Here is a 22,333-nt window from a genome sequence, read left to right as displayed (position 1 = left end):
GGTTAGGTTAGGTTAGGTTAGGTTAGGTTAGGTTAGGTTAGGTTAGGTTAGGTTGGGTTGGGTTGGGTTGGGTTGGGTTGGGTTGGGTTGGGTTAGGTTAGGTTAGGTTGGGTTAGGTTAGGTTAGGTTAGGTTAGGTTAGGTTAGGTTAGGTTGGGTTAGGTTAGGTTGGGTTAGGTTAGGTTGGGTTAGGTTAGGTTAGGTTAGGTTAGGTTAGGTTAGGTTAGGTTAGGTTAGGTTAGGTTAGGTTAGGTTAGGTTAGGTTAGGTTAGGTTAGGTTAGGTTAGGTTAGGTTAGGTTAGGTTAGGCTAGGCTAGGCTAGGTTAGGTTAGGTTAGGTTAGGTCAGGTTAGGTCAGGTTAGGTCAGGTCAGGTCAGTTTAGGTTCCTTTTCCCATTCCTATGCCCAACTAGATCAAAACAAGACCATTATGTAGCAGAAAACCTACCACTAGTTAGCACTCCAGAGATCGTTCCTGCTATGGGACTGCCACGCGTGGTGAAGACATCCACTTCCATGTAGTTTGCACGCCAACTTTCCTGTACATTCTGATCTACAGCATCTAGTAGGAACTCCCGGGTTATGCTGTCTAGTGAGTGGCCATTCACCTGCAAAGTGAAATGCTTAACCAAAAGCAACCACGTACTATTGATTATATTCCTTTACCCCAATATGTCAGAACCACTAAACTCCATTTCCTCTACTATTTCAATTATTACCACTGACCACCACTAATCTACAGATATGCCTGCTACTTTGTCTAAAATTATGAAGGCCAACATGACAGTTTTTCGTTCCCAGTTATATGTATTAAATCATGAGCATACAGCCTTGGTTTGCTCACATACATCGACTTAAAGTGCAGGAATATACGAGTTAGTCAACTGTGCACCTGAACCATTCGATAAACAGGAAACCAAATATAGACATCCTATGTATATAACACATGTTTAGTAGCCAGTATAAAGCAGTATTAGCCATATAAAGGACACCAGTTTCATACTGGTTTGCAATGCAAGAAGTATGCCTACTTGAATCCACATTTACAAAGTGATATCCCCTCAAATTCTCAAAAAAATTTCCATTGGTTTAATAATCTTTTTAACATCCCTTTCCAGAATCAGAACTTTGAAGTGTTTTATATCTCAAGTGGTATGATGCAACTCACTCACCTTATGTAAAGTCAGTTCATCAAAATGGGCATTATCAACAGTGAGGGATGCAGCATTTATAAATCCAGTGATAGCTTGCTGACCGGAGTGGTACAACACTGTAGGAAGGGCATCCTTCAGAAGCTGTACCTCTGTCTGCAAGTATCACCAAGTGGTTAATCAACCAGTATCCTGTCATAAAAGAGAATTCTCATGTACGATCAGTAAGGTTTTGACTTTTTTGAAGTATAACCATTATTTGATTATGACCATTATCAGACTTGCCACGCCCTCATCCCATTTTTTGTGGAAATAACCAAGAGAACATTCATTTTAAATACCTGAAGCTCGCTTACAGCTGCAACATATTCCTCCAAGGATTGATTGGCTGAGCTCCCTTCTAAGGGGTTCCTGATGTTAACAGTCTGATCAATGGTAGTTGTTCCACTCCCTCTTAGTTCTGGGAAGATGACTGGCCCACTCCATACCTTTCAAAAGACCAGTTCACGCTTTTTTCATATCCAACTGCCTCTCCTACCTTACCAAGTCAGCATCATTAAAAATCAACCTCATTTACACATTTTGGTAATAGCCAAGCAACAGAATAAGTGACACTTATAGATCCAGCAGTGATGTGCAGGCTGTAAGTGTGTTTAAATAGTTATATGCTACAGGCATGAAGTTGTCTTGGGATAAGACCTGGGATGATGACTGTGAAAAAGAACTCAAAGTAACTGGAGTCTTGATATCGCAGGTGATGGACAAGTACCGAGAGTGGCAGGGAGGGTAACAATGGAAGAAGTAGAGTGAAGACTAGAGGTCAGTTGTGCAAGAAAATGAAATGTTATGATGGAGCAGAGGGCACTTGAAAGAGAAGAGAGCAATGATATTGTGGTGGTGTTGGAATTAAAGGACTCTCTAAATTGCTGGTAGTACAAGAATGAAAGTTTTTATGTGCCCTAATGGCATCAGTCAGAACACACGAGTCCTTGTTCAATTGGGTGTAGCCTTAATCAAATGAGGTCTTGAGAGGGTTTGGTCCAACTCTAAGGTGGTTACCTCTCAAACATGCAAGAGTGTAGGACACTGATATGAAGAGATTGCCAAGTGCTGACAATCGCTGTTTATTGTAATTCAGCTCCAAGACAAGTGCAGATTATGGCCCAGACACATAGAGGTGAGGTCACTGACAAGCATGGGAACTAATGGGAAAGAGCCTTACAAAGCTCCACTTTTACTGAATAACAGGCCAGTTAAAAAAGAAAGTTGGGAGGATATGTTATCCAAGTCTAAATGAATAACAGGCCAGTGAAAAAAGAAAGTTGGGAGGATATGTTATCCAAGTCTAAATAACTTTTTGAAGAATGAAAATGCAGAGGACAGACAAGACATTATATCCAAGGGCAAGGTTGTTTACAACCACAGAAGGTACTGGGAAAAAGACTTCCAATGCTCTTTTGCAATCCCATTAGGTAAAATGTCTAATGAAAAAAAATTAGTTTATGGAAACAATTGTAGTGATGTGAAAGCATGGAAGAATCAAGATGCACTAGAGCACAGGTTTAAGAGAAGTGTTCTACCCCCTTTTGCTGAGGATAGTATAAACTCCATTATATAAAAAATAGCTTTTATAAACCTCAATCACAAGTAAACTACTGGCATTCTGTCCAGAAACATGCATCTCTCCTTGTCATATACAACACTTGACTCGCATAGATCATTATTCGTAATCGATTTTCCTGCGGAGCACCATTCAATAACCTTGACTTTTGGCAAACTGGCAGAAGCAACAGATGGTAGCAGTATGTAGGAACATTTAGGCTGGAGCATTAATAGTAATAATAAGGAACATTAGGTAGAAGCATTCTACGTGGCCTGTTAAGGGTGAAGCAATAGAGGCTATGAAGAGGCACTGGAGTTCCCTAGATATGGAGAGACTACTGCCATGGACACCCATTTAAGGGAGTTCCACTTTACATTTAAAAGGCCGAGGGAGTGCTTTGACAGTTGCTGAAAGAGGAGTGGTAACTGGGAATACTGGATTCAATAAGCTGCACATGGGCAAGAGTATACATGTGAGGGACTGAGCATTAACATGCATAATTGGCCTGTTGCAATTCACTGGCTTGCACAGAAAAGGTTGTTATATGCAAGTATGTTAAAGGAGGGCAGGTGAGCATTTTTTGGTGAAGTAATGTGTGAAAGTCTGTAATGAACAAATGAAGAAAAACAGTCTAAAATAAAGTAGCAAGAGAGGGTTTAGAAAAGTGGCTTGTTGTGCTGCAATACCTAGAGAAATTAAAAAATGGCACACACATAAGCTAAATAAAACCAGGGCACTGAAAGGTTTAAATACTCACAAAGACAAACGATGTGTATGGCATGTGAAAGATGGGATAAAGAAGTGATACTCCTGATCCTACCCACCTAGGTATCATGAGGATTAGTGATAACTGCATACTGAGCCAGCACTTCAGTGGTTGTCAAGCTGCACTCCTCCGATCCAGACAGCCGTCTTTCTTTCTGTCTCAGCCATATGTAGACTGCTGGTATTCTGTCCACAAGCATACAATCTCTCCTTGTTACACACAAAACTTTACTCATGCTACTCATTCATCAAACCCGAGATTTTCCTATGGTGAGAGCTATGCTGTAGCCCACCCTTTCGGGAAAATGGTAGGAGCAACAGACAGGAGCATCAGGCAGCAGTAGGTTAGGTTAGGTTAGGTTAGGTTAGGTTAGGTTAGGTTAGGTTAGGTTAGGTTAGGTTAGGTTAGGTTAGGTCAGGTCAGGTCAGGTCAGATTAGGTCAGTTTAGGTTCCTTTTCCCATTCCTATGCCCAACTAGATCAAAACAAGACCATTATGTAGCAGAAAACCTACCACTAGTTAGCACTCCAGAGATCGTTCCTGCTATGGGACTGCCAAGGGTGGTGAAGACATCCACTTCCATGTAGTTTGCACGCCAACTTTCCTGTACATTCTGATCTACACCATCTAGTAGGAACTCCCGGGTTATGCTGTCTAGCGAGTGGCCATTCACCTGCAAAGTGAAATGCTTAACCAAAAGCAACCACGTACTATTGATTATATTCCTTGACCACAATATGTCAGAACCACAATATGTCTTACAGACTGACAATGGGATCTTATACATTGAATAAGGCATCTTACAGACTGACAATGGGATCTTATACATTCAATAAGGCATCTTACAGACTAACGTGTCCACAATGGATTAAATGCGTCATTCCATTATTTTCGCAGTCAACTTTCATACGTCTGGCGCCAACATCTCCCCACCATAGGAGTACCTTTAATAACTCCTATCCTTACTCTCAACAATATGATCATATGGCATCAGGATGTATAAATACAAATGTCTCACTAAGAGTCAACTCAGCCCTCACCCTGGGAAGCAAATGGAACAATAAAACAATAAACAATACCCAAAGGGACTATACTGATCATCAACCTAAATCTACAATACATCTCAAACCCTCCAATCTCACATATTCAGTCTCTGAGGAGGCTTTACAGTTCGTCCTGTTCTATACACATAAGTTGACGACGGTGTCATGGAGTGAGCCTCATCAGAACCTTGAGCATATGCTGGGAAGGCATCTGTTGGTGGTAAGGGACTATGAGCTTCATCTGTTGTAGCTTTCTCGCTCACATAGGTCCTTATGTGACATTTCAGGAACCTGGCAATCACCTTTAAGCTCTCTATGAAATCCAGCAGTGCATCCAATTAAAAAATGAGAAGGTGTTTAAGGGCTTACAGAATTAGGATCATCTGTGGCAAAAGTTAAGGGTCTGGAATTTACACATGCCTCAATTTCATGTAAGGTAGTCAAAGTTAAGGGTCTGGAATTTACACATGCCTCAATTTCATGTAAGGTAGTCTCTAGCTCACATCTTGTTAAACATTTTATACCAAGAGTCTTTCTCAGAGCTAATTTAACAGATTGGACTAATCTTTCCCACCAACGCCCCCACCATGGAGCATGGGGTACAACAAACTTCCACTGGGGAGCAAGGGTGCCAAAGAACTGATGCATTTGTTTAGACATACTAATAAAAGTCTTGGCATCGTCAGAGTAAATAACTGATGGAAGGCCTCTTCTGGCAGAAAACCTACGAAAGGCAAGTAAGCAATCATCATAAGACATAGAGTTAGTCAACTCTAAGTGTACTGCACAGACAACTCCACAAGTGAATAACAAAATGTACAGCTTCTTGCATGGAAAATCAACACAAAACAGTGGTCCTGCATAATCTACACCTGTCACAGTGAAAGGATGAGCAGAGTTAATTCTTAGTCCTGGGAGAGGAGCTACAGGCTGACGGCAAGCTTGTGAGTGATGTCTACGACAAATCATACACTCTCTACAGACTACCTTAGCAAGCTTTCTTAATCCGACAATTAAGTAACAAGATCTTAACGTTGAAATTAAAGTGGAAACACCAGCGTGTTTCAGAAATACATGTTGGAAACTAACTAACAGCTTGGCAATGTGACCTGCTGGAATAATCATAGGATACTTGCAATCATAACTTAATTCAGCCTGGTCCAGCCAACTCTTACTTCTCAAAGACCATTTTCATCCATAAAAGGATTGAATTTCCTAATGTCAGAACTCTTAGGGAGTGACTTTCCAAGCATTAAGGCATTGATCTCTTGGCTGTACCTTTCTCTCTGAACACAAATTATTAACTTTGTCTTAGCTTGATCTAACTCTGTATAAGACAAGGGCCCAAACCATTTAACAGCATGAGGTTTACAATTGTTCACAAACCTTATTACCCAAGCTACACACTTAATAGCTTTTGTAAAATGACCCCAGCGGGCGCAGTCAATCCCTACTGCTGGATGCTCGGACACTAAGCATGTCACTGGGCTGTCAGTGAATACCTCCTCTACAGTGGGCAGTGCTGCTGGTACCTCATCCTGTTGCATGGGAGTAAACTGTTCAGAGAGCCAAGCAGGACCATTCAGCCATGAGGTACAGGAAATTAAGTCTTCAGCAAAGGCACCTCTGGAAATAAGGTCTGCTGGATTATCTTTACCAGGAATATGCTTCCACTGAACTGGGGGGATTAAACTCTGAATCTCAGTTACTCTATTCGCTACAAGTCTTCCATCTATTAGGGTCTCCCTTTCCCTTTATCCATGACAATGCTACTTTCGAATCAGTCCAGCAGTAAATTTGTACATCAATTAAGTGTAGGGAAGTCTTCACAAATACAGATAGCCTAGCACCCATTAATTCCAACCTCGGCACCGACAATTTCTTGATAGGTGCTACCCTTCCTTTGGCTAGAACTAAGATTACCTTAAATGACCCGTCATTATCAGGAACTCTCAAGTATACACAGGCACCATACCCCTTCTCGGAAGCATCTCCAAAGGCATGCAGTTCTACATTTTGTAGCTTGTTCCATACAAGTTCTGGAAAGTAACAACGATTAACTTGCCATGTGTTAAGAACTTTTATATTTTGAACCCACTTCTGAAACCGGTGTTGCAATTCTGTAGGCAAGATCTCATCCCAAGAAAGTCCAAGTCTCCAAATATCTTGGAACATAATTTTTGCCATCATGATTATTGGGCATAGAAGGCCAAGAGGATCAAATAATTTACTGATGACACTGAGAACAGCTCTCTTTGTGGATGCTACCTCAAGATCCTTCAATTCTAAACAATCAAATGAAAATCTATCTCTAGTCAAACACCACTGTAAACAAAGAATCTTTGTCTCTGCATGCTTGCTGGGCTCTAAGTAGTCATTAAATCTGTCTTTTAAGGCATTGCAGTTCGAGCTCCACTTTGAAAGTGTCATACTGGCCTTGGATAGAACTGACCGTGCCTCATCAAACTTAGCAAAGGCTTCCTCTGTACTGTCAGCTCCTGACAACCAGTCATCCACATATAGGTTATCCTTTAGCTCTGCAATAACTTCAGAATCGGGAAAGCTTTTAAGATGATGTTTAACAGTTGCGTTCAACAGAAATGGACTACTTTTATTACCAAATGGAACTCTAGTAAATCTCATTATCCGAATGTCACCATTATAGTTCCAAAGAAATCTATACACGTCCCTGTCTTCTTTCCTTACATTAATCTGGAGGAAAGCTTTAGTGATATCACCAGTTAAGGCAACCTTCCACCTTCTGAACCTCATAAGTACCTCTACCAACTGTGGGTTAAGAGGGGGACCCACCTCAAGACAGTGATTTAATGAGACTCCATTATAGCTCACAGCAGATGCGTCAAAGACTGGTCTTACTTTACTTGTGGTGCTGACTTCCCTGACGACAGGATGATGAGGAAGGTAGAATGTGGGGTATGGGCTGTTCATCTCACCCTCAGGTACCTCTTCAATGATGCCTTCCCGTTTGTAACCCTCAAATACGGCATCATACTCCTCCTGAAGTTTAGGATTGGATTTAAATTTATGCATCAAACATAACAACCTTTTCCTTGCAAGCCTTTCATTATATTGGAGGCTACACTTATGCTCTGATTTCCAGGGAAGAGCAACCTCATATCTATCATCCTTAAACTTAACTGTCTCTAAAAAGGATTTTAACACAGGATGGTTGCTAACATCAGGATATACTTCCTTGTTACAAATTCCCACTGACTCTAAATCCCAAAACTTATGTAACTCATTCTCATTGAAATTGTTAATGCATAACATCTGAGACAACTTAACATTTCCCTTGGATGCCGAAGCACAATTCCCAGATAGGATCCAACCAAACACCGTCTCTTGAGCCACTAGTCCCTCAACCTGCAAATTCTTGTTGGGGATTACAAATTTCCAATAGGCATTGAGTCCTATCAAAATGTCAACATTTACCTTCCTGTCCCGCTCATACTCATCTGCTAACTGCACAGACTTAAAGGGCAGTAGGGTTTCAGCTGGAACACAAGGACATAACAATGGAGCACATATTGTGGGCACTTCAGCTGCAAGTAAACACACTACTTCATTATTAACATCCACTAACTTCAGGTCATAAATATTACACTGGGTAGATCTAGAACTCTTCCTTCCCCCAAAGGCAGAATAGGACATCTGTTCAGAAGATACCCATGTAGGCCTAACCTTCCTTACAAATTCACTCGACACATAGGATCAATCTGCCCCAGAGTTGAACAACAAGGTAGCTTCACTGTACTTGCCATGCCTTCCATACACTTTAACTTTTGCTGTCGGCAAGACACAATACCTTTGTTTAAACTGTGAAGAATGAGAAACACCAACTAGATCACCAGGCACAACATTGGTATCTCCCGTTTCCCCTTCACTCTCCTTGGCCGGCTGACTAACAGCCCTGCCCTTAGGTGAAACATTATCCTTTGAGCAGAGAAGGACATTATGGTTGCCTTTACACTTAGAGCACTTTGCCTTGCAACCTCTACTTACGTGCCCCCTTTTTAAGCACTTAAAACACAGCTCAGCAGAACGAATATTTTCCAGTCGTTCTGCATGTGGAAGTTTGATAACTTTAAAGCACTTTTCACTGGAATGGGACTTATTACAAAATCCACACCCACCTGAATATGTCTCTGAGACTGTCTGAAGAGCAAATGCAGAACTAGGAGACTTCTTTCTTCTCTCAGACTCCCTCACACTGCGGCCGTCTGACCCTGCAGCAGTAGTCACATCCTTAAAGGAGTCTGAGCATTCACGGCGCTCAATCTCCTTCCTAAGAAAATCCAGCAGCCATGCGAGATCACTTTCGAGGCCCGATCCTTCCCTCGACCACTCCAAACGGATGTCGCTCGGCAGACGAGACAAAATCACTGGGGTGAGGAAGAGGCCAAACTCACTGCCACTTACCCCCAGTGCCTCCAAACTCCTGATGTGGATCAGGAGGTCATCCTGCAGCTTCCTCAAGGCGGACACATAAGTCATAGATCCTTGAGGCTTGAACGGCAGGCTCAAGCCAATTAGAGCTTGAATGTGGGCGAAGATAATCCTCTCTGGCTTCCCATACCACTCCTTCAACAGCTTACAGGCCACAGCATAATTAACTGCAGTAAGTGACAAGCCTTGGATGACAGACTTGGCCTCACCTTCCAATAAGGCCTGCAGATAGGTGAACTTGCTGATGGCTGGTAGAGTAGAGTCGTCTACCATGGCCACGAACAAATCCCAGAATGACTGCCACTGGGTTAGTTCACCACTAAACTTCGGCAAATCAAGCCGTGGAAGGTTCACACTGGCACTAATAGACACTGCGCTTGCACTTGCAGATTTATCTTCCCTACTTCCTGACCCTTTTTGGACGGCAGTCTTATCCAGTTTCGCCAACAGTTCGCCAGCCTGCACCCGAACAGCTCTAACACCACTGCGTAAACTATCTGCTTTGTCCAGGTCTGCTTCCAACAACTCAGGGTCACTTATTGTCAGTTCATATTCCGCTTGAACTCGGTCCAAGGAGTCTAGACGCTTATCTAAATCCGCTATAACGTCTTCCAGCTGCACCCTGGACACAGTTGGCAGTTCAAGCAAAGTCTGCAAAGCCTTGGAGGCTCTCGTACACCATCCTCGAGCAGCCGCCCGTCCTCTTTCAAGTTGCTCCTTCTCCGCCATCACGAGTAATCACCACAGCTTGCTGCACACATACACAAATTCAGTTCGCTTGAGCATGTAAAGGCTGCTCCCGGGTCTGGGCACCACTTGTTCCTCCCACACAAGTCCCATAGGAGGAGAAACCGGTGAAAAATAACTCGCGGGGCGGAGCAACACATGGGGGGTATCAAACAGCTCGAGGTGTACTGAGTTTATTTACTTCGCTGAGTAAACATGATCACTTCTGGCCAGTAAACAACAATGGGATCTTATACATTCAATAAGGCATCTTACAGACTGACAATGGGATCTTATACATTCAATAAGGCATCTTACAGACTGACGTGTCCACAATGGATTAAATGAGTCATTCCAGTATTTTCGCAGTCAACATTCATACGTCTGGTGCCAACAGTGCCCTCACCACTAGCCAGACTATGCAGTACTCAGCAAGTTGCTGCATCACATGATTATTGTGTGGCCATCAGACTCATGGGTGGGCAGTTTTGATAGCTACTCCTTTCCCTACATGTTGAAGCTTTGGAAGTAACTTCATGTTTTCTCCAATAGCAATGACCTGGCACACTGCAAAAGACAGGGCTTCCACTTACTGCAAAATTCGTAAAAACTTTCCCTTGTCTTTTCTTTTTCCATTTCATAATACTCTCGATTTCAATTAAGGCCTGGCTTTCATGGGGACTTTAATCTGACTGGATCCTAAAAAATTACACATTCATATTCTATTATACTTGATAGCCGATTCCTGTGTCAGAGAGTTAGTGCCAGGAAACAAAGAATGGCCCATCCACTCATACATACACATACATAACATATATATATACATACATACATACACAAGTACATAAACTTGTTTGCCTCTAGTCCATTCCTGGTGCCACCCCACCTCACAGGAAACAGCATCATCACCCCCTGCCTGAGCGAGGTAGCGCCAAGAAAAAAAAAAAAAAAAGGCAACATTTGTTCAAACTGTCTCTAGCTGTCATGTGTAATGCACAGAAACTACAGCTCCCTATACACATCCAGACCCCACAGACCTTTCCATGGTATGCCCCAGACATTTCACATGCCCTGGTTCAATCAACCCCAGTATACCACATAGTTCCAATTCACTATTCCATGCGCACCTCTCACTCTCCTGTATGTTCAGGCCTGATCACTCAATCTTTTCACTATCCTTCCACCTCCAGTTTGGTCTCATGCTTCTCCTTCCCTCCATCTCTGACATATGTCCTCTTTGTCAACCTTTCCTCACTCATTCTCTCCATATGTATACATTTCATCACACCCTCTTCTGCTCTCTCAACCATGCTTTTTCCATTACCACACATCTCTCTTACCCTTTCATTACTTATTCAATCAAACCACCTCACACCACACATTGTCAAACATTTAATTTCCAACACATCCACCTTACTCTATTCAACCCTATTTACAGCCTATACCATGCAACCATATAATGTTAGAACTACTATTCCTTCAAACTTACCAATTTTTGCTCCAATAACATTTTTAATCGCTCCCAGAACCTTCACCCTCTCCCCACCCTGTGACTCACCTACGCTTCCATGGTTTCATTCACTGCCATGCCCTGACTTCCTAGCTACTGAATGCCATTTCCCAATCTATGTTACCACAAATTTTGGAGGATTGTCTAGTTTCCATGATCATCTATTTTCTGTCTCACCTATGCTCTTTTACTGTAGTCTTTTACCACATTCAAATTTGAGTAATACATGATCAATTCTTCCAATAGGTGTATAAGTTACCAATATCCATGCTACTGCAAAAATAACATCTAGTAATGATGGTGTATTAGTCCCTCTCATCCATTCCCCAGTCTAACACTATATAACCAATCAGTATTCTACTAAAATACCATCTTTAAAAAGTGCTTGACACACTGCTTCATGTCCCATCCTAATTGTTCCTTCACTGCTATCACTGTGTATGAGTTTCATTTCATGGCAATTCTTTGGAGGATTATATACTAGTAACACCACAGTGCTGCTCTTTCCTACAGTTGCTATGTATTGTCTGACTCATGTACCCATCTGGGTGTAACAGGCGAGATCTTATCGCTGGTATACATTGTTTCCAAGACTCCAATAAAATCAGGTGAAATTTCCATTGCAGGATCCCTGAATTCCAGTTCTTTACCATTGTATGTGCGTGTGCAGATATGGTATTCAGGGATGCACGTTTTGGAAAGAGTTCAACAGATGCGTTGTCCTCTTTCAACCTTGTATATATACCACATCTCTCCTCCTATGTGTGTATGTACAAACCCCAAGCCTTAGCCAGGTGGGTGTACCAAGGACAAATCCATCTTACTCCATCTCCTTCCTCGATTTTCAGGAAGTTTGATGCAAAATACTTTCTTCAAATTCCTCACACTAACCTGCTGTTCTGATTGGATATCTGTCTGTGGATATCAGGATCTTGCTAGTATATAGTTTAATAGCAACAGTGAAGCATCCTCTAGTAGACATTAACCCAGATATTCAACTACAGTTTAAATGTCAATCAAAATCTAGTATGGGCTACCTTAAAATTTCAAGAATCGACTCAACATACCATGAACATCTCCAGTAAACCTGAGACCCACACCTTCTGTAATAGTGGCATCCTGATCCACTAACACAAGATTATCAACTGCAGCCTCCACACCCAAGCTATTCAGAGATTCCACAGTCAGATCAGAATTTAACAGATCCAAAGATGTCATAACCGTCTTTTTTTTCAAATGTCAAATACCCTAAAATGGGGAAAAAAATATATTTAATTCTTACACTAGCCTCAAAGATCAAGGAATTGCATGGCATTATATCACTATATGCATACAATTATAATCAACAAGCAGTCTTCAACACTGGATCTTACCTGTATGAGGGATATTCTTATCAAGTCGCATGAGGTCAGTGGCAATATCAAGACCATTCAATCTGCCCTTTAAGTCTAAATTTCCAATAACACCCACTTTACCACCAAAATCCTGAAAGTATTCACCATCCATACCACAAACTCTGATGCTTGTGATTCGAATTCAATAACAGCTGTACACACATTTGCATTTAGATCCATATGGAAGAAGTTGAACATCTTTTGATGTTTTCTTGTACAATACAGATTTCCTGAACAAACATTTCAAATGGGCATCCTAGTCTGAGGGGCAGGTCAGTGCAGGATCTCTTGTTTACTCAGTTTAGAAATTGAAAATTATGTTATCAAAGGAATAACAGGTACTTGCAATGCCTACTGTCCCATCAAAAGTTAAGATATGCTAAAAAGGTACATCATGGTATTTGTCTTCACCTATATGTTATTTTGAACTTTATTATTCAACAACCTCGACTTAGTCCTTCCAAAATACATTCATCCTAGGTAATATGCAAATTCATCCATGTGCCCCCAAATCTCATTTGTTCATTACCTCCAGGGGTACTCATGGTGAAAATATAAACCTTAGATTCTAACGTGTATTGTTCACAAGTTACTGTGGTAATACTAAAAGAAACAGAAACTGGTGATAGTGTCCTGCATACCATTTTGTAATTGTCCAAATCATAATGCTCATGTTTGAGGACGAGTTTAGGGGAAAATATTGAAAATGAAGAGGAAACCATAATAAGCTACAAAAGAAAAATTTCATAGTTGAACATATTCCTTAGAAACAAAATCAGGAAAATTCCATTGCCAGAGTAAGTGGTATTATATGGCAGAATGTACTATTAAGCTTGCTTGTGGATAGGCAGCTGGGAATTTAGTGCATTATGCATAACAGCTAGAGAATGGAAGAGTGAATAACTAAGAGCTTGCACTTTTTAATGGACAAGTTTTTCACTTCCTCTAAAATTTGCATATACTTTTCCTTGTATTTTTTTCCTTGCATTAACCTCTTTATATTTCAATTAAGGACCAACCCTGACGTGGACTTACGTAAATGAATGAAGCCTCCAGTGTAAAAGAAAATATATTTCTGTTGGCAACTTTTTATATTACAAGATTGATCCGAACAGATGAAAAGCCACATTTACTTGCATCCAATCTATAGCCATCATGTACAATGCAGAGAAACCATCTCCCATCTACAAACAAGCCCTAATGATCCTAATATGGTTTCCCCCCATCTCTTATACCCCAATTCAGCCCACTGACATGTTGCTCCCTGTATATTATACCATTCCAATTCTTTACCCTTTACTCACTTCAGACCCTCTTAATACATTTAGGCCCCAGTAACTCTGAGCTCTCACTTTATAGTTCCATCTTTTCAGTGTCCCATCCCGTTTGGAAATTCCATATCTCATGCATATCCTTTCCTCATAATCTCCATATATCCTAACTATTTCATCACACTCTTGTTTGCTCTCATTTATACTCCGCTCTTTACAACCATAACACTTACATTATCGTTCCTTACAAGATCAATCCTCGTCACAGTGTTCTCATGCCCTTCAATTCCAACAAATCCACCTTCCATTCTCAAGTTCACAAGGTCTAAGACACTCATCCATCATTATCAGGACTACTACAGTTTTAAACATACCTATCACTGCACTGAAGGGAATCCCTGGTTAGAAATGTATGACAAAAACCAAGAATCTTTTCCCTTGATACAGTCTTTGAATGTCATGCCAAACTTTTCAGCATTTAATAAGCAAGATAGGTAAAGCTAATGAATTACTCACGATCAGTCCAGTGATGTTTTGGTAGCCACCCAGAGTAACTATATTCTCTTGCAGTGATGAAACATCCACATTGTCATCTAGGAAACCCTCTCCCATTATAAGGTCTCCTTGCACAAACACTTGACCCTAACAATGAAGAGTATAATGTTATAAAATATAGCCAAAAATATAGATAAACTAATATATCAAATAAAGTGTTAACTTCTGAAACTTAGAGAGTGTCCAAGTATCAGCTTTATTTCTACTCAACCATCAATACTTTTATAAGACATTAAAATTTTGTTCATGGGAGATATCTACAAAACACAAATTCCTCATACATTCCCAAGCATCTGCCTTAAAGGAAAAATAAATAAAAATAACATCTCATAACACGTGTGTCCATAACCTGAAGCACTAGTTCACACGGAATGAAGGAATCTCAATTTATTATTACACCCTTTTTTCAATAAGGCAGTAAATATTTCCATTTCTCATGTTAATTTCATAGCAAATCTGTTTTATTTCATAACTCACCTCAAATATGTTGTTACCAAAAACACTCGCCTGGCCAGTCTTATGAAGGTATTCACTCAATGGATAGCCATTCAATGTCTCTCCCACCACTGGGCCTCTGCAAATAAAAATACTATTATAGAGAACGCACATAATATTCCTAAAAAAAAATTTATCCATCCTCTCAAGATGAACCCCAAAAGTAGGTATCAAATATGGATACAACATTGCACATATACCTATCCACTTTAATAGACAGCATACATAAATTCAAGAGATTGTATGATAGTATTCAAGAAATGGAAAACAAAATACTCGAGTACAGACTTTATTTACTGTTATTATACTCACTCAAATACAGCGCTCTGCAACTGGACAGGGATGGTAATGTCTTGATAAGCCGATCTTCGCCAGTAGCGGCCACCCAATCCCTCCAACACCAGGTTGTTTATGTTTACTGCCGTTACATTGCCAGATATCTTGGGGTTGCAAGGTAAATTTTTTTTTTTTCACAAAATTATACTAAATTTATGTTTTAGAAATAAACAAAACCTGGGCAAACTGGTACATGACATCTAGCAACACAAACAAGCTGGAAATCTCCAACAAGAAACTTTAATTAGAAGGCAAAGCAGCCAGCACATACAAATGAACAATGCAACACTTGTATGTACATACAAAACTGGCAGTTCAAGTAAGGAAAAACAATTATGAAATTAAGTGGTAGGGTGGTAATAACAAAAGCAAAAATGAATTATTTTTATTTCATTATACTTGATCGCCATTTCCCGCATCAGTGACGTAGCACCAGGAAGCAGATGAACAGCTTATCCACTTATATACACAAACATAAATGCCCTTACATGCACATATGCATACATGTGTCTATGTTCATACATAGACACATATATACACATGTACATATTCATGCTTGCCTTCATCCATTCCTAGCAAAACACCCTGCCCCACAGGAAACAGCATCACTACCTCCTGCTTCAGCAAGGTAGCTCCAGGAAAACGGACAAAAAAGGCCACATTCGTTCACACTCAGTCTCTAGCTGCCTTGTGTAATGCACCAAAACCACAGCTCCCTATCCACATCTAGGCCCACAGACCTTTCCATGGTTTACCCCAGACATGTCAAAAGCCCTGGTTCATCTACTGACAGCACGTCAACCCCGGTATATTCATATTCTAAAGCATTTATTATTTTGGTTAATATACATACAATGCTGAAACAAGCCATTATTTCTTTTCTAGTAGACTGAAATAACTACCTCAAACAATTTGAGAAGACCTCCAAAGAAATGAATATCATACTCACATGTAGTGGGCTTGTGAAATTAATTTCTTCTGCAATAATAATTTCTTCCACTTCTGCAAGCGTTACATGAAGGTTGGATGGATCTATACCATTAACAGTACCTCCCTCCTCCATCACTACACCCTCTGCACTGCCCACACTTACTGACTTTCTAAACTTTATGCGACCTGAAATATACGAAGTTCATTTTTCAATAACTGGCATGTCAGTTTATATCATTTTCAGCCACTTAAAAACCCTGAACTCTTGTAGAGGTACATAGTGCATCTTAAACACAACAATCTGAACAATGGTGATACTCAGCATTTGACTTTGGTGTCAAGGAAAAATGAAATGACATGAAAGAAGTGGTGAGGGAGATTCAGCTTGAAAGAAAGCCTGCTTACAGAAATAACGAGAAACTGAATCAAGAGCAACATAGGGCAAGTATATGAAACAAGGGGTGAAAGAGGAGTGGAGGGCATTTAGGGAAGCACTGCTTACCTGTGCAGGTCACATGTTTGGTATGCAAAAGGTGGGATGTGGATATATGAAAATTGGGATGGAGTGAAGATGCAAGTGAAAGAAGCAAATGGATATCATCTGCAGGAAAGGTGTGCAAGACCAGGAAGTGTAAAACTGCAAGCAACAAGATGTTAAGAGAAAGGTTAATGTGCCGAATATAGGAGTAAAAGAAGTCATGAAAATATATAAAGAAATTTTTGAAATGAGTATCATAGTGATGAAAGCAAGAGAACAAATGGAAGCAACGGTAAAATGAGCAAATGGAGATACAGATAACCAAACAGTGAAAAAACGTTGGTACGAGTATGCTGGACAGCTGAATGTTTGATGATAGGGTAGCAGCAGTGGCATGTTTGAGACAAGGGGCATGTGGGTTAAAACTAATGTTACACAACAGAATGAGGAGGATTTTACCTGGCAAGTTAAGACATGTGTTCAAGTGGAGAGGGAGGAGGTGGAATGCTTCCAAGAAAAAGTGGGTCTGCATTAAACATGAGATTTCTCTATACATGAATACTCAACTCATGAACAGGGAGCTTCAGGAAGGAATAGGCTTAAGAGATATAGGTAGATAGATAGATGAAGGTGGTGAGGGAACATCTTTGGGTAGAGGGAAGGACTACAATATGCTTGGGGTTAAAATGGCATGGGAGATAAACTAGCCGCTTATGCAGATGATACAGCTCTGGTGGCAGATTCCAAAAACATCTCTAGCTTGTGACATTCAAGACAGAGGAAATTCAAGAAAATGTGAGGATTAGACAGGATGGTTTGAGTTTCAGGATGTAGAGGACCTAGAGAAAGAGAAGGGCTTCAGGTAACTGGTAGAGGATATGGCAACATAAAACGATGGGGCTGGAGTGAGGGAGCAATGGTCCTACATTCATTAAGGATCATGTGAAAGATGAGACTGCCAGCTTGGGATAAGAAGGCTATATTTATACAGTGGTCCTAATATGGTGAATGGATAGGAGTGTTAAAAGTAGTGGTAGCAAGTGCAATCAAAGCTGACCAGGGTGTGCTATAACTGACATGAAGATATGAAAAAAAATTTTGATCAGTGTCAGAAGTGGAGGGACAAAGGGATAGGGAGACTAAGGCAAGGACATAGTATAAGGGTTTCAGGTACAAGGGCTTGAACACTCAAGAAGGAAAGTGTTTGGAGCAATGAACCGAAAAAATCTGATATGAGAAGAGAAATTCAGTCACCGGGTTTAACCTGGTCATATATATACATTCTCTAAAGACATAATCGCTGTTTCCCACATCAGCAAGGTAGCGCCAGGAAACAGATGAAGAATGGCCCATCTACTCATATACACATATATATACATAAATGCCCATATATATACATACGCATGTACATATTCTTACTTGCCTGCCTTCATCCATTCCTGGCACTACCCCACCCCACAGGAAACAGCATTGCTACCCCATGCTTCATAGAGGTAGCACCAGGAAAAAAAAAAAAAAAGGACACATTCGTTCATACTCAGTCTCTAGCTGTCATGTGTAATGAACTGTAACCACAGATCCCTATCCACACTCAGGCCCCAAAATATGTTAGACAAACTGCAAGTGGTTACACCAAGGAGAAAAGTCACCTTTGAGACCGTTATCAGCTGATGAAATTAAGCACAAGACTTGTACAAAAATGTAGAGCAATGCCTTTATAGTATAAAAGTGGTGCATGAACAGAATAAAATGGCAAAAAAGTGTTAATCCAAGCATCACACAAAAATTTAATAAGCTGTAAAACAGAGATGTTACAAACATAAAACACCCTCCCCTTACAGTGCAAATAGGTAACTATATCACTGACAACTTTCACCCCACAAAAGTACATCTTATCCTGCTCCAGCATGGTGTGCAAACTCAAAGTCCAAGGAGCTCCACAGAAAGGGTCCTTGCATTGCCTAAAATGAAATAAAAAAAACCCAGCAAACTGAAGAAAGGGGGATGTTGAAAAGGCCACCATTAACCATTACCATCAATTTTTTGAATAGTGTTCACTAGCACTACTTCTTGGCTCAAGTCCAGTTTGGTTATCCTGTTGGAGTCCAAGAAACCAGCAACTACCACTTCATGGAAGTGATAAGTATTGGTGATCTTGTCAGGAGAGTTGTAGTCCACCAAGTTGGACCACAACTCATCATTGATGGTATCTGTTTGGACTGAACCAGTCACCACCACATCATCTTTGTAGACGAGACCACCTGTTGGATAAAAAAAGTAAATGGTTATCTTGACCCATAGGGGAAAAGAAGAAGAAGAAGAAAAAAAAAACAGCCCCAGGTATGCACATTAGATACAATGTCAGCAATACCTTGATGATGGACATGCCAAGGAAAACTTGATGAAAGTTACAAGCTATCAGCTGGGCAGACCCTTCAAAACTGTGGTGCTTTACCCATACTTAATGCACAATTATTTGACAGTCCTACATTTTGGAGTTTCCGATATCATAAGAATTTACAGCTTAACAGTAACCAACCAATTAATACAGGCTTTCAAAATGACATTTAGCATCATACAAAACACTCGTGCTCATATTCAAATTATAATGCTTCATAAAAAGAAAAATATATAGTCACCTTCCAACGGTGCTGAATGCATCATGAATTTACATATCTATAAAAAAAATCCATGGTTATCATTCAGTGTATCAGAAGCAAAAATTAATATAACCAAAAATAGTGTAAAATGTATTAATTCTTCTCATACTGCACAAACCCACCATACATAATATTTCTTAGACTGTACAAATCATTCATACCAGTTTTTATGTATGAATTATACTTTAACACAAATACAGAGCAGATCTTTAAACTACTCTAGGAATGCCTTCCTATACTTCAGTTTCCTAAGAGTTAAAAAAGAGTTATTAAAAAAGGGGGTGACTGTATTATTGACTGGTTGGTAAGGTTATTTAATGTATGTATGACTCATGGCGAGGTGCCTGAGGATTGGCGGAATGCGTGCATAGTGCCATTGTACAAAGGCAAAGGGGATAAGAGTGAGTGCTCAAATTACAGAGGTATAAGTTTGTTGAGTATTCCTGGTAAATTATATGGGAGGGTATTGATTGAGAGGGTGAAGGCATGTACAGAGCATCAGATTGGGGAAGAGCAGTGTGGTTTCAGAAGTGGTAGAGGATGTGTGGATCAGGTGTTTGCTTTGAAGAATGTGTGTGAGAAATACTTAGAAAAGCAAAAGAATTTGTATGTAGCATTTATGGATCTGGAGAAGGCTTATGATAGAGTTGATAGAGATGCTCTGTGGAAGGTATTAAGAATATATGGTGTGGGAGGCAAGTTGTTAGAAGCAGTGAAAAGTTTTTATCGAGGATGTAAGGCATGTGTAGGTGTAGGAAGAGAGGAAAGTGATTGGTTCTCAGTGAATGTAGGTTTGCGGCAGGGGTGTGTGATGTCTCCATGGTTGTTTAATTTGTTTATGGATGGGGTTGTTAGGGAGGTAAATGCAATAGTTTTGGAAAGAAGGGCAAGTATGAAGTCTGTTGGGGATGAGAGAGCTTGGGAAGTGAGTCAGTTGTTGTTCGCTGATGATACAGCGCTGGTGGCTGATTCATGTGAGAAACTGCAGAAGCTGGTGACTGAGTTTGGTAAAGTGTGTGAGAGAAGAAAGTTAAGAGTAAGTGTGAATAAGAGCAAGGTTATTAGGTACAGTAGGGTTGAGGGTCAAGTCAATTGGGAGGTAAGTTTGAATGGAGAAAAACTGGAGGAAGTAAAGTGTTTTAGATATCTGGGAGTGGATCTGGCAGCGGATGGAACCATGGAAGCGGAAGTGGATCATAGGGTGGGGGAGGGGGAGAAAATCCTGGGAGCCTTGAAGAATGTGTGGAAGTCGAGAACATTATCTCGGAAAGCAAAAATGGGTATGTTTGAAGGAATAGTGGTTCCAACAATGTTGTATGGTTGCGAGGCGTGGGCTATGGAAAGAGTTGTGCGCAGGAGGGTGGATGTGCTGGAAATGAGATGTTTGAGGACAATGTGTGGTGTGAGGTGGTTTCATCAAGTAAGTAACGTAAGGGTAAGAAAGATGTGTGGGAATAAAAAGAGCGTTGTTGAGAGAGCAGAAGAGGGTGTTTCGAAATGGTTTGGGCACATGGAGAGAATGAGTGAGGAAAGATTGACCAAGAGGATATATGTGTCGGAGGTGGAGGGAACAAGGAGAAGTGGGAGACCAAATTGGAGGTGGAAAGATGGAGTGAAAAAGATTTTGTGTGATCGGGGCCTGAACATGCAGGAGGGTGAAAGGAGGGCAAGGAATAGAGGGAATTGGATCGATGTGGTATACCGGGGTTGACGTGCTGTCAGTGGATTAAATCAGGGCATGTGAAGCGTCTGGGGTAAACCATGGAAAGTTGTGTGGGGCCTGGATGTGGAAAGGGAGCTGTGGTTTCGGGCATTATTGCATGACAGCTAGAGACTGAGTGTGAACGAATGGGGCCTTTGTTGTCTTTTCCTAGTGCTACCTCACACACATGAGGGGGGAGGGGGATGGTATTCCATGTGTAGCGAGGTGGCGATGGGAATGAATAAAGGCAGACAGTGTGAATTGTGTGCATGGGTATATATGTGTGTGTCTGTGTGTGTGTATATATGTGTACATTGAAATGTATAGGTATGTATATTTGCGTGTGTGGACGTGTATGTATATACATTGTGTATGGGGGTGGGTTGGGCCATTTCTTTCGTCTGTTTCCTTGCGCTACCTCACAAACGCGGGAGACAGCGACAAAGCATAATAAATAAATAAATAAAAATTTTACACTTAACAACATTATCAATTAACACTTAAATTCACATTCTCCATCTCCTAACACATTCTCAAAACATTCCATACAACAGTTATACAAGATAACTCAAGAAATCACATAAAATAATAATTTCTTTATGTGATACTTGGTAAATTTTAAATCTAACACAGGCAAATATTGCAGTTCATACATTCTTACCACCTCCTTCAATAAACATTACCAAATACATTTTAACTACATTCAAAGTCAGTAACTTATAACATTAACAAAAAAGAAATAATCATTGATTCAAAAACACTAACCAGGCACACACATTTTCACATAGCTTACCTCAATTAATCTATCTTCTACTGCAATATACAATCCACACCCTTCACTTACAAATACTGATAAAAAATTAGTGTCAAAATGGCAATTAAAATTATTCCTACTACTCATAATCATATTTCAACAGCTATGTGAACCTCTTGTCAGGTTTCAATAACTTTTCTCAAATTTATAAAGCAAATATATAAACATTTATTAAACATGTCAATTTTGGCACTTGTCACCACTAAGGTTAACTAAGGTCAAATTTCAAAAGCTCATATTCATTCAATACAACTATTTTACCTAATTTTACATCACAAACCAAATCTTGACCCATATTTTACACAGCCCTCACTAATATCACCCATCACTCGGATCTTTCACAAGAATTGATACTTCCATACACTTTCTCCATCTCTTAATACTCTCAAAAACACACCACAATACCACTGAAAATCACCTCCTCTACACATCTA

The 22,333-nt window shown here is 40.4% G+C and overlaps 1 protein-coding gene across 35 annotated transcripts in view; it reads right to left on the bottom strand.

Moving 5' to 3' along the window:
- The window catches only part of LOC139762980 (uncharacterized), an 81,472-nt gene that overhangs the window by 15,227 nt on the left and 43,912 nt on the right, over positions 1-22,333 (bottom strand). For 7 of the 35 annotated variants that reach the window (XM_071688401.1, XM_071688400.1, XM_071688402.1 and 4 more), the window contains exons 11-17: positions 16,265-16,431; positions 15,292-15,419; positions 14,962-15,058; positions 14,446-14,571; positions 1,491-1,637; positions 1,171-1,305; positions 447-606 (exon numbers count right to left, since the gene is read on the bottom strand). In XM_071688401.1, the coding sequence (XP_071544502.1) occupies positions 447-606; positions 1,171-1,305; positions 1,491-1,637; positions 14,446-14,571; positions 14,962-15,058; positions 15,292-15,419; positions 16,265-16,431 (960 nt within the window). Of the gene's footprint in view, positions 1-446; positions 607-1,170; positions 1,342-1,490; positions 1,638-4,031; positions 7,580-14,445; positions 14,572-14,961; positions 15,059-15,291; positions 15,420-16,264; positions 16,432-18,756; positions 19,787-22,333 lie in introns of those variants that run through there. The other 28 variants (XM_071688396.1, XM_071688397.1, XM_071688393.1 and 25 more) reach the window with 18 other exon arrangements.

This window comes from Panulirus ornatus, chromosome 45 (assembly GCF_036320965.1).
Source record: "Panulirus ornatus isolate Po-2019 chromosome 45, ASM3632096v1, whole genome shotgun sequence".
In the NCBI taxonomy this organism is placed as follows: domain Eukaryota; kingdom Metazoa; phylum Arthropoda; class Malacostraca; order Decapoda; family Palinuridae; genus Panulirus; species Panulirus ornatus.
The sequence above is the reverse complement of the archived record's forward strand: the minus strand, read 5'-3'. Positions and strand labels throughout refer to the sequence as shown.